The following is a 13,489-nucleotide window of genomic DNA, read 5'->3' on the forward strand; positions in this document are numbered from 1 at the left end:
TCTATATTGTCAGGATATAAACACGTTTATTTCAAATGCATTTAATCAAAGACTGGACATAAAACAATGTTACATTTCAAAGAAACCTTTGTTCTTTGCATACTCCCTCTAGTCAAAAGCTTATTTGAAGCCCTCTCTCCTGGTGAAGCTTATTAGAAGTAAGTTTAAAACTAATCAGACAAAGAACCATATTTAAACAGTAGAATAAGACTTTAGTTCATTAAAACAGTAAAATTAGACTTCAATGAAGAAAATAATGTCCAGAGCAGTGGACATGTTTCCATGTTCACAATACAGTGTTAGTTTGAGATATTATTTCATTATGGTGTAATGGCTCTAAAGTGAGTCAACTGATTACTGGTGGGAAACTATTCAAAGTCTGAGACTTTTAAAATGAGAAATCATTTGACTAATCACCTCTAAGACAAAGTTGACATAAAAGACTAAAGCTCATCAAACTTAAAAGGCTTTTGATCTAAAACTTACACTTGTTTGTACAAGGTTTACATCACAGAATTAAAACTAATTAGCTTGTTTGCTCCTTGTTATGCAGTAATGTTTTAGAAAGATGGGATCAAAAACAACTCCCAGATATATATAGTAATCTCCTTTTGGATTTCTATAAGGATTACCATGAGAAAGAATTTTGGTCCAATTCAAGGGCAAAAACTCAAGGTGGGACTGAACATCTAACTTTTCAAAAGTCACAAATTTCTGAATTTAAAATTACTTTATTGAACTGATTTAAAGTTTCCATGAAACAGGTTTTTATAAGACAAAAATAGGACTTTTTTTTTTTTACTATTAGACTGTTTAATGATGGTACAATTCAAAGGTAGCCAAGAAAACTTAAGTGTCCCTTCTCCAACACACCTGAATCCAATAAGTGGTTCATTTACAGGCTTCTGTCGATAAAAGGATTCACATGTGTTGAAGCAGGGATAAATCGATGAGGATCGTGGATACGTGTTGACTGGAAGCTGAAGTTCTAAAGTACACCACCAGGGGGAGCCATAGCTCAACAGAAAGCTATTGATTGCCTGCTTTCTGTTCCATTACCAAGTGAGGGAAATTATCCCTGCCGCTTCCTGCCAGCCATTTTCCATGTTAAAGAAAAAAAAAAAAAGTGGGTCAAATGACATCACCAGTTACAGAAAAAAAAATCAATTTCAGAAAACTGATCTGTTAGCATAGAAATAGGACAGACACACAAATAAAAAGACAAATTTATTTCTTAATCAGAATATACAAAGCAGTGGCTGAAGTAACCAAATGCCATTCTGGTTATGAAAAAGGCGGTCTACACAGAAGTGGGCTACTCAACCATAACATAAAACTCGTTGAAAATGCAAGAAAAAAAAAAGTATAAATGGTACAAACTTGCGTGGAATGCATACAGAACAAATGACCAAAGCCTTAAGATTTAAGAGGGGTTAATTAACATTGCAAACTCCTGCCTCCACAGGAAAGAAAATGGTTACACAATCAGCAGAGGTGTAAGAGACAGCCCCTTTACTCATTTGCACCATCTGTTATGTTAACAGGGCAGGCAGGAATTAAGTAGCAGCTTAACACAAAAATTGACACCTCGACTAATAATGCCAACAACTGTCTATTATCCCCAGCTTAAAACTTATCTTTGGTCCTTTTAAGTGTATCTGAGAGGTCAACATGAGCCTTGAGGGTGAGCAGCTGCCTGTATGTATGAATCACCTGGTCAACACTTGCATAGAGATTGTGCTTCTAACATAGACTGATGTGAAACGTCAGGAAATGAAAAAACTGATCTTATGGCGTGGCCCGACTTGAACAAGTAGAAAAAAAAGCTCATTTTCAAGACCAATAAATAACATTTCATAAAAAAGAAGTATGCAGGGCCACTACATCTCAAAGACTCCAGTGCAATGTGAAAATATGGGAGCAACCGAAAGGAAAATCTCTATCGAAAACATACAAAGCACAAGCTCTATGAAGCAATGTTGACCAGACTGGTAGGACAGTGCCGCAAACAAGTAGCAGGGTAAAGACTTAGGCCTCCACGTCTGCTTCTTTTGAGTCGCCATTCTCCTCTGTCTTCTGCTTTTTTGTCTCAGCTTTGTCCTGAAAGGAGAAAAAACAGATTTAGGAGATAATCAAAGCTGCACAAATCACCATATTACTCAGAGCAATTACAATTCAGCCTCATGTCAACTCACCTCCTCCTCTTCGGCTGCACGCTTCACCGGCTGTGCATCGGTTTCCTCAGCAGGGGGCGCCGCCTCCGCATCTTCTGCAAAGACAGGGGTGTCACATCATAAATTACACCCTTTACGACCTATATCCAGGTAAGCGCTTGCTCGGGGTGAACACCTAATCGGAATTCATGCATCAAGGGCAAAAGAGAGGAAACATGTAAGCATTTCAAATCTGATTTATTTATTTATTTGTTTTAAAAGTGCAACATACCAGCTCCATTCTTCTGCTCCTCCTCTGTAGTTTCTTCCTTTTTGTCACTGTGCTCAGCACCATTCTGCAAAAATAAATAAATAAAACAATTTTAACTTGTTTAAAAGGGAATTAAAACAGATCCCAACCTAGCAAATGTAATCTCCTTTGGGGGTCACTTAAAAAAAAACAACAAAAAAACAAGGGGAAGTGAGTGGAGGTCTTGTTACCTCCCCAGAGGATTAACTACCAAGCTGTGAGAAACCACAGGCTAGAGAGGCCAACGGAGACGTCTAAAAAAAAGGGGTTGCTAGCTGTAACATCTGTGCCATTTCACAACCCAAACAAAGCCTGGAGCGGAGGGAGCAGCTGAGCAGGAGGGGGAGCCGGGCGAGCAGCGACACCTGCACGACGAAGGGCGCTAAGACAAAAGGCCATGCGGCGGGGTTTGTGTCTCAGACTCACGGTGCCATTGGCAGGTGCGTCCCCGCTCTCGGTCGACTTCTCCTCCTCCGCTGTTTCTGCTTCTTTCTTCTCTTTCAGCTCCTACAAAATAAAAGCACCGAGTCAGCGCTCACTCACGTAAAGTACACTCGCTCAAACACAATCTTCTTTCTCGTCCAAACACAATCTTCTTTCGACAACCACAACTATAAAATAAGATTAAAAAAAAAAAAAAACAAACAGTTTGAAGCATACAGATCGCGCACGGTGGATAACTGTTTAGAAAAGAAAGCGTTTCGGTCCCCATGCCGCGCAATGTGAACGCGCTTCGGCTTCCCGCCCACAGCAGCTCCGCTTCACCAGCTGCACCGTTTCAGCCGCTTTGTCTCCTCGAAGCGGACCACATTTGCGCATTTTTTTAAATTTAAATCTTAAACACACAACAGGTTTTCATAACAGAACATCGACAAGAAATTACCTCCATCAAACAACGACGTCGAAATTTTTTTATTTTAAGGCAGTAATTTAGGAAATGCACATTTCGTTAAGTAGTTCCTCGAGTTAAATCAAGTAATTTTAGCACTCACGTTTTATACAACCTCTCTCGTCTGATTCAGTAAAACTGTTACGAGCTTAAAAAAAGTTAGCTAAATCTTTTTTTATATACACTTCGAAGAGATTGAAACTGAATAAGACGCACCTTGGCTGTAACCTCTGTGGTGGCGGTTGTATCAACAGCTGTATCGGCCATGGCTAGTTTTTGTGATTTATTTTATATAAATATAATCCTGTTGAGAAAGATTTTTTTTTCCTCGGTCTTGTTGCCGTCGAGTGCTTAGCCCCAAAGACACTGAGAGAGAAATGATGTCTTCCCTTCTCCGCTTTTCTCTCGGGCTCGTTGAAAATCCACTCTCGTTGGACGCTACAGCTCGATCTGCCACCTGATTGGTTGAAGTCGACCGCTGCGGTCAGCGATTGGTTGAGTTTCATGTCGCTCACAACTATGAGGTCCGCCTTCCGAATATCATGCCACTGATTGGCCAATTCTTTTTAAAGCGCTGTTGTATATTCTTTAACTAAACATATAAAAATGATTAGTGTTTTCCAGTTTAAATGCGAACAATAGACTGGAGTCAACAGTTATTAAAGTTATAACACTCAAATGATCTTTTACCTGTTTGTTTTAAGTGAATAGATTGTTACAAGTATCCCTACCACATGGCCAGAGGCAACATCTTTTGTCTAAGCGGTCTGTTCTGCAGAAATAAGGTGTCAAATTACACACAAAATAGCAGGCGGCCACTCCTCCTTTCCATATTTAACTCTTCAAATGTGCACCAGATTAAGTGTGTTTATACTCTTTGTAAAACCTGACTATTGCTCCTGCCAAAGTAATTAGCACAATTTCTATATCTTTAATTTACTACACTGCAAATTAGTGGGCAACATAATTTCTGCACAACCTGGGAGATAAACATCCGTTTCTAAAAAAAAAGTGTTACATTATTTAGCATCCCCTTAGTCCATTAACTTGGGCAATAAATTGTTGTTATCTGTATTTAGAAACTGTTAAAGCATGTTGCTGCATAAATATCACTTGGAATGAATATCAGTAAGATCTTTTTAAAAAAAAAATAAAATACAGGCTGAAATAATTAATGAACAATCCTATTTGTGAGCTTACTAGGGACAGTCCTTACTTCATCTTTCAATGTTATGTAGTTTTCCACTGATTTGCAAGCGGGCATAAAGCAAGTATCTTTATTTGGCAAGAAGATTTTGCACGAAGGACTATTGCATAGTAATTCAGCCACAAATCTAAACACGCTCTAAGAATTTCATGTGGTAAATCAACACAAATGTGAAAGTTTGATCCACCAAGAGTATCACATGACTGCAAAACTGCCAAGAAATGGGGATCCATTTTAAATGACAGGCTAGGTGATTATTGGTTTCCTTTTGAGAAGCTTCAAAGATCTACTGCTCAGGTAGGGAAATCTGTTGACATGACACCTATTGGCTGTCCACGCCATAAAACAAGAGAGTCATTGTTGAAAGAAGCTACAATAAGCTCTGTTTAAGGCATGTAAAGAACTTGGCAAAGATGTGGGAGAATATGTTGTTTTCAGAACAAGCGAACCTTTAGGCTTTCACACAAAAATCCTTTGACAACAAACACTGGCTCTGTGAACACACAATCCCCACTGTTAAACATGGCGTTGGCAGCATCATGTTGTGGGAATGCTTTTCTCTAATAAGGCAACAAGGTGAGTGCACATGCACGCTACACTTTACAGAATTTATTGGTTAAAAAAATTGGTGAAATCCAAAGATCATCTTTCTCTCACTTAACAGTAATGCTCTACTTATTTAATGTTATTTAATGAAAAATAAACTGAAGTCTGTGGTTGTAACTTGAGAAAACGAGAGTTGCATCTGATGATGTTGATGCACTAGACAGCGTTTTTCAGTTCCCTTTGTCATCTTCAGCAAAATTATTTCACCTTGAACATTTGCCACTCCTGTTACTGTTCCACTTAACCGCCTGTCATTTTCGACTAAGTAACTTTTACCACTCGGTCATCATTGCAACAATTTATTCTCCACCCATTCTGGTTCTTCGTCTAAAACATTTAGAGCACTCCACCTATGACACAGTTTAACTTTTTGTTTTAAGCGATCCTAAAAATGTCCCGGACTTGCCTGAGCACATTCAAGCTGGCTACGTTGATACTATTTTCCATTTCTTTTGGCTCTCCACTTTTAAAGCTTTGAGAAATCAAATGCTCTCTGTTTCAGCTTTAATCTCGTTATGTTGGAAATGTTAAGGTCTTACAGACTCTGAAGAAGCCTCCAGGCCTTGTGCTGTCATTCACCCCACATTCAGCTGGAATATAATTACGAGGAGTGTAATTACCCATAGAGATCAAAGGGTTGGGTTCAGAGCAAAAGCTGGTTTTTCAACAGTTTATCTTCTTCTTTATGTTGGCATTTCATGTTGAATATGTTCCTCTGGTTGTTGAACCGTGGTGACACAATTAATATATTTTAATTCAAATATATTGTTGCTCTCTAAGTGTAACCACACCTCTTTAAAAATCAAAGCATGACAAATATTTTCCAAAACATTTCCACTCTAACATGACTAACATCCATTTATAGTTCAACTGAAAAACAAACTTATTATAGGGTAAAGTAAGGAATAAAAACCTGCAATGATCTGGTTGTAAAAATGTGCACATATTAAAAGTTTTACTCTCCTATGCCATCAATTATAGAGAATCTAAAGAACCTGAAGTTCAGCTGTGTTAACAGGAACTTGCTGACATTTGCATGATTTAGCTGAAGCCATGGTTGGTGATGTGGTTGCGTGAAATGCAAAAATAATCTCATTGTACAAAAGTATCAGGCAGGGGAAGACTAAAAATAATTTTAGACAATCACGTATTGACACGCACCAATGAACAATGAAAACTATTTGGGAAAAATACAAAAGCACAGCTACAACACTGGGTGTTTTTCTAAAGTTAATGAACATACAAGATGGAAAGTAGCACTGAAGAAGCTGGATAGTTTTTTTACTAGTCGTGGTTGTGTGTGGCAGTAATCTGCTGTGTTCTCCATGTTTCTGGATGTAGGAAGGTGGGAAAACAGAAGCATTTTCTTTGGAATAAAAAAACATCCTAAGACCTCCCAGAACCTTAAAGGAGAATGTTTTATGCTCTGAATAGATAAATATATTCCGGACATTTTGGGCCATAGTTAACAGAAAAAAACAGAACTTTTCACTTTCAGAATGAACACTTTGCTCACATTGAAACAAGGAGGTAGCAGCATCATGCTTTGGGGATAATTTCATCAGACAAAAATAGTCAAGAAAGAGGAAATCATAAACAGGTAAACCAGACCTTCAGATATTTGTGGGATTTTGTTTATCAGCTTCAAAGTGAGCCACAAAGGAATGACTTTGGTAGAAAGAAAAAAAAGTAACAGTTTGGAAACAGAGAGTTGAAGTCTAAAAGTAAACCTCAGAGGTCACCTGAAAAGGAACGTGGACCACAGACACTCACAAACGAATATATTTGGAAAATCTCTTCAAGGTAGACTGAACAAATGTTACCTATTTTTAAAATTGTTATATTTTTTCCCCTGGAGAGAAATTTGTTTGGCTTTCGGTTGACTTGTAAAAGCTAAATGTCACATTAAATACGGAAAAAGACAGAGATGAATTATCATCTCAGCCTCAAAAACCTGTCCACCTGAAACGACAAATAAAAACGTTCATGAGCAACAACATGCGCAAGTATCACTTGCTCCAGAAAGTCGAAACACCACAGAAATCCTCAGTGTTAGAATCACAAGAACAGCAGTCCCTGCTGGAAACCCGTTGGTGGAACAGTGCAGCAGACTTAGCAGAGAGCATTACTCACTTTCTCTGCAAATGGAAAATAAGAGCAATCAAAGAGAAGGAGGTTGTTTGTGAGATCATTTCCTGTCTATTTTTTTCATGCTTCATTTGACTACCTAAAATCCAACAAACACAAACTTGTGAGATCCTCGTTCATTCAGCAGGTAGGAGAAGCAGCAAATGTCAGGGTAAAAAAGGTGGAAAAGAGATGTGATGTGGTAAGTTTCACTCCCTGCCTCTCTTTCTGCCAGCCACTCTGTTTACCACACTTTCCACTCCCAGGAATAAAAAAAACTTTATTTAAGCTACTGAAAGCTGTAAGAGCACAGAAAGTAAGTCATTTAAAGAAAAGCCCCATTGTGTTCCCAGTGACTTCTGTTTTAAAAAAAAAAAAAGGAATATTGTGCAGTAGCAGTCACTTGAAGCCAACCAAGGAAAAACTTTTTTAGTGCACAGGGCTCCTACCTGCTGGGTTCAGGGACTTCAGGAGAAAAGATGTGAAGTACAAGCAGGTTAATTTCACCTTCATTTTCTTGGGCACAAAGACCTGACCTCACTCGCGGAATGTCAGTGTTCAGGGGAAGAGCAAAATGGGGCCCAACAAAGAGCAAAGGTCAGAACTAAGCGGGGGAGGGGTCCCGATAATTGGAGGAACTAGTAGGGGCACACTGAGCTCTTTTGTTTTGAACAGCAGTGTCCTGCGAGGTCTGGTTGCCTTTCGCTGGCTCATGCAACATAATATTAACTTCACAATGGGGCACTTTAAGTCATGCATACAGTAAAGAGGAAAGTTTGTGACGGTGCTCGTCTGTAATGGGCAAAATTAAGAAAACCCTTCACCGATGACGAAGGAAACATACTGCAAGCAGAGACCTTTACGTGCGCCGTATCGACCAATAGAACCTGCAGGGATGTTACTCCTCCTATGATCTTATGTGTTCCTGGACGTCACATTTTCCAAGTTCCGAGTCAAAAAAGTCAACTACAATGCCTCCTTAAGATGAATATTCCAGTCTGAAAGTCAGGCTTTATGGTGCAACGCAGTTGTACTCAAGACATCAACATTCTCAGCTTTAAAAAGAGAAAACCTGAAAACACCTTCTGAAGGAAGAGTTCAGAGTGAGAACGACTAATTATCACCTCCATTTTCAAAATTCAATGTTACTCCTGCAGATAAAAATCTTGGTTTTTGAATATACAACCTGCTGAGAAATGCATAATTATTAGACAGTGTCGTTAACAATGGTTAGCTAAGCCACTAAGCGCAACACTTTTAAGAATCCCACTGGTTTTCCAACTTGCTGCTGGAACATAGTTTGGCTTGGTGCGACAATCCTCAAAAACAAAAGGAAGCACAACATCTACATTTAATTTTTAGCGACTGTTGCACACAACTGATTGTTTCTCATTAATAAAGTAGACAAATACAAAGTACGACATAACATCTGTATGTAAACTCGTTTCTAGGGTTTTAAACTTACAACACATAAAAATTCGTAGCTAATGTATATTAGTAACAATAGTACTCTGGTCAAGGAATACAACAACTAGCATGTCCTATCAGTTTTCTGTGATTACTTGCAACTAGAACATAAATCTCAGCTCATAGCCAACCTCAAAATCCAGCATGACTTAATGAAAGAAAAACTTGGTGAAAACATCAGAAGTAAATTGTTTATTTGCATTTCTATATCAGATTTGTTGCATACTTTAAGAATATTTTAGTGAAAATGTTTCTGCAGTGTCTGAATGAATACAATGCAGAAAAATATGTGGTTAATCCACTTAAGTTGTTAACAGTAATGATTCTGGTTGCTAAGCACTACAGTTGGCTAATCCCAATAATTTTCCTACTTTAAACTGGAGCACAAATACATTGGGTGTGACGTTATTCTTACATCAGGTTTTGGCTTCAAGGTAAACATCAACCTCAAATTCAAATATGACTGCTGCACATTTGGCACATTGCAATAGCAGCACTAACATATAATTAGTTGTACCGCAGACTTTCTATATTTTTAAATTGAATTAGTAGTATGAAAAGTAGAAAAATGCAATAAAAAATATATTGCACTGGTTTGTCTTAAGTGAAAAAAAAAAACGTATTACTGCACATTATTTTGTCTTAAACGTGTTGAGAGAGACGCTATTAGCTTGCTATGTTAATAGCATCAGGCCCTGTCACTGCATACAAAACTAGCAAATTTCATTGCTTTTTTAAATTCCTAGTGGATAATGGTTAAATTGCACATTTGCATATAATTCGCAGAATCGACTTTAATTTCTGTTGTTAATGGAATGATGCACTTTCAAATAAATATCACAGTGATCTAACATTTTATTCACTACAATAAATGTTTTTACCATATTTTGGTTTTAGCTATTTGAAAGATAAAATATAACACGGCGTTTGTGCATGCAAATACCATGTTGTAAACAAACAGTGCAGTTTGTTTACATTATTGCTGAAAGATTCAGACATTTTGTCTCTGGGTCCTCTTTCGTCCTCTTTGGTTTTGACATTTCCCTGCAGGGTTCTTTTACTCTGGTCTGAGGAAACATCAGAATATAGCTGCCTCTTGATCTCTGCACACTCTCTTAGGGAGGGCTATTTGGTATCAATTCAAGACAGCTCAAAGTCACTCATTTTATAGGTACTAATCAACTGACTCCTTTTTTCTTTTAGATGTGGACAGGATGCGAGTACACAAGGTGAAATGTTGCTTCATGAGCTTTATTATAACATCTGATTGAACAAAGAGAAGCTGTAGTTTGCGCCTTAGGGACTACATTTCCCAGCTAGCTGAGGGGTGTGGAGTTGCCAGAAGAAGCCGATGGGAAAAGGGTCGCCTGAGGTATTCAGGTATGAAGCAACATCAAGACTAACAGCAAACACATGAGGTTAGCGCTTAACTCATTACAAAGGTTCTGCCCACGAGCATCTCCAAATACATCTGCACAAATTTAACCTCAAGAAAAAAAAAACAAAACAATAGATTGGATATTTTATTTCATGAGAACAAGCACAAGGATAAGGATATTTAATGGATCCCTGCCCCCCTGCATTAGAGGCTGAGGGTGTGAGCAGTAACTAGGTTGGTTTCCTTCGAGAGCACACGACTTGAGCTAAACTTGAGCTCTGCTACCTTATTTATTTCACCTCTTAGCTCCACCCATGTAACTGTCTTGCCAGAGGAAAGTGGAAATTTCCAGTAATTCCTACAGCTTTGCAAGAAGTGCTCCTCCTCCTTCTGGTTTCCCGCCTTTCCTTCACTCTACCTGCTCTCTCCTGCTGCAAGCTGCCTCCAAGAGTCTCAGCCTCCTGGTGCCCAGAAGTTTTTACTTAGCACATGCGAAAACTCTTAATCCCTCAAAGACTAAATGCAGGCTGGCGCTAAGGCTACATGCTTCTGCGGACATTACTACATATGGCAGAACCTTTCAAAGATTATCATGCTTTTTGTTTTTGCTTTCTTGATTTGAATGACAAAATGGATGCTTTTCATTTGAATCTGCCACACTGGATCCCTGCCTGTCATTTTAAACAACCAAGCCACACGCTGCCCTTTGAATAAATCTCAGAGGTTGAGCAAAGTGTAAATGTTACATTAGATGCCGAATGATGAAGAAGGGGTGGTTTGGGATCGCAGAGCAGATGGCAGATTTGCATTTCTATTTCTCCGGTTGATCTGGCTGATTTTCCTGAGTCTGTTCGCCTTCAGAGACGCTGTAAAAAAAAAAAAAGCTTCGCTGCCGCTGACACATTAAAACAAGCTTTTTTTTTTTAAAAAAAAAAAGAAAAAAAGAAAATAAAAGACAATAAACAACTTGAAAAGTAGCTCACACATGAAAAACTAGAAACTGAAACAGGTTCACAACTTGAGATGACCGGGCTATCTTTTCACTACATCTGCGGTTTGACAACTTCCTCCTCATCCAGTGCAGAAACTCAACCGTTTTTCACATGCGCAGCGATGACAGTCTACAGTATATCTGCTTAAATGAGCTTTACAATAAAGTCACGAGTCAGCTGGAGTGAAGAAGTCTAAGTGAGTGGATGGTAGGAGGCACTCTGACCTTAGACCTATTGTAAAGAACCAACAAAGAGCCATCTGCACAGCAACCAAAGCTCAGATGAGGGACTCACACACGCGGGGACCTGAGGAGGGGGGCAGGGATTCGGAAAGTGAAAAGGACGAAACAGTTGGGTGATTAAAATAAATAGCAAGAGATCAGCAGGGATGAAGCCTAAAACAGGAAAATGGTCAGTGTAACATCTCGGAACAAGACGCTGAGCGGCGTATCAAATCAAAGAGCACACAGATCCCTCTAACTGCTTGTAAAGTGGAAGCAGAGAGGCTGCAGGCCTAATCACTCAAGAGCACATTTCCTGCCTCCTGCATGATGAGATGGAGCCAACTGAAACAGCACATGGCTAATATTTAACCACCACAGACCGCATTTCAATCACCCACCCAACAGAAACATGCAGGACTCACTCACAATCATTCGCAAGGAACCCGAAGAAGCTTTTTTTTCTATTTTTGAATAAAAAGCAGATTCTGCATAATTGTGTTTAGCTTGCCTAATGGAAACTGGGGCATTTTTCAAAATGGTGATGACAAAAACAAGATGGTGTCAGGGACATCTGTAAAAATACAGAAAACTGTTTCACAGGTAATGCATGATAGTAAGGATTGCTTAGCAACAGCAGTGAAAATGTCTTGCAGGCTGTGTGGCGGAGAAACGGCCAGTGCTGCCACCCTGTGGTCCAAATTGGAACTACCTAAAGACGGACCCGGACCATAAATGACCAGAACCGCCTTTTGTCTCTGATGTCTGAATGTAAAATGTGTGGCAGTGTGAATCCTTTAATCCAGAGATGGACTGATCCAAGAAAGATGAAGGAAACGTCCTTGCTTTCACAGCAGCGTTTGAAAATATATTAAAGGATTTAAATGGCTACCAAACGCACCAGCTCTCATGGTGGGTGATTGCTTAGCAACCTTCGTGGGAGGGAGAGAAGATGGGGGGTGCGAGTGACTCTGCTGGGGGGAGGTGTGGCCTACTTTAATGGGAGGGAGCAAAATGTGAGTTCAGGCTCTCTGAGTGGGGAAATACCTGGCAATGATCCCAAATAAACAAACAGGACAGGGAGACAGGCTGATATGAGGAGGAGGACTGAGCGGAGACTGAGGACAAGGGGAGCTTTTCTGGGTCCTGATAAGAGTTCTGTCAGAGATAAATGGGAACAAGCCATTTTACGACTTGACATGCTGTTGTTCATTCCCCCAAAGCAGAACAAGGCCTGAGGCAGGAAGTAGATAACCCTGCTGGTCGCATAGAAGAACTTAAACAGCTTACTGATATATGCTTGAATGCAAGTTGCTCTAAAAGTTTAAATCAGACCGAGCAGAACTGCTGGGAAGCTGAAAGTAGAGGATGACGCTGTGGTCCATTGAAGGGAGTGAAGCTATCAGTTTGTGGAAGCTCGGCATGTGTTTGCATGTTGCATCTTGCACAGTTGGACGTGTAGGTGTTCCTGGAGATAAGATCACGGGAATCAGCAAGGATTGCAAAAGTATTAATGGAGACGCCCTCTGAGCAGCAACGTTGAACTGTTGCCACAGATTCTCAGTTAGATATTGGTTTAGACTTTGAATGGGTTATTCTAAGACTTCTGGCTGTATGCTTAGGATCTTTCTGCCAGAAAATTAAGCTCTACCATTCCTACATCCCCTCCAGGATTGGTCTGGATTTTGCTTCTGTCTTGCCTGTTTTTGTGAATAAAAAGCATTTCCACAGTATGCTTATGCCACCACCATGTTTCACATATGGCGTTAGCTTTTTTGCTATACACAGGGCTTAGCGTTTAGACCAGGAAGTTAAATTTGAAGTTAATCTCACCTTGTTTCACTTGTTCACAGTGTCCTTTATGTAATCTGTACAAATGGAACAAAGTTTCATTTTATCTTCTTTGTTTTCCACACGTTTCCTGAGACTCCTAAATGTCTTGCAAATAACAAACAACTTCTTACTTTTTTTTTTTTTTTTTTCAAATGGCAATCTTCTTGCCACGCTTCGTTAGCAACCAGATTTGTGCACAACTATCTGTCCTGTCCAGATTCTTCCACTGCAAAAATACAAAATCTTACCAAGTATTTTTGGTCTAGTTCCTGGTGTAAACATTTTAGCACACTTCAAATAAGAAAA

The 13,489-nt window shown here is 39.4% G+C and overlaps 1 protein-coding gene across 1 annotated transcript; it reads right to left on the reverse strand.

Moving 5' to 3' along the window:
- Positions 1–1,214: 1,214 nt before the first annotated feature.
- Positions 1,215–3,769, reverse strand: LOC106926087 (uncharacterized). Its single transcript, XM_015000750.2, has 5 exons — positions 3,569–3,769; positions 2,890–2,970; positions 2,446–2,509; positions 2,196–2,269; positions 1,215–2,100 (listed from the first exon to the last, which is right to left on the reverse strand). Exons 1-5 carry the CDS (start codon positions 3,617–3,619, stop codon positions 2,029–2,031), a joined length of 342 nt encoding a protein of 113 aa, XP_014856236.1. The 5' UTR covers positions 3,620–3,769; the 3' UTR covers positions 1,215–2,028.
- Positions 3,770–13,489: the final 9,720 nt, after the last annotated feature.

This window comes from Poecilia mexicana, unplaced genomic scaffold (assembly GCF_051168715.1).
Source record: "Poecilia mexicana isolate PSO_F unplaced genomic scaffold, ASM5116871v1 scaffold_5, whole genome shotgun sequence".
Lineage (NCBI taxonomy): Eukaryota > Metazoa > Chordata > Actinopteri > Cyprinodontiformes > Poeciliidae > Poecilia > Poecilia mexicana.

Coding starts and splice junctions, on each gene's coding strand:
- LOC106926087 (XM_015000750.2), bottom strand. CDS start 3,619: ATGGCCGATACAGCTGTTGATACAACCGCCACCACAGAGGTTACAGCC. Junction 2,510..2,889: donor ACGCACCTGCCAATGGCACC/GTGAGTCTGAGA, acceptor TTATTTTTGCAG/AATGGTGCTGAGCACAGTGA. Junction 2,270..2,445: donor GGAGCAGAAGAATGGAGCTG/GTATGTTGCACT, acceptor CTGTCTTTGCAG/AAGATGCGGAGGCGGCGCCC.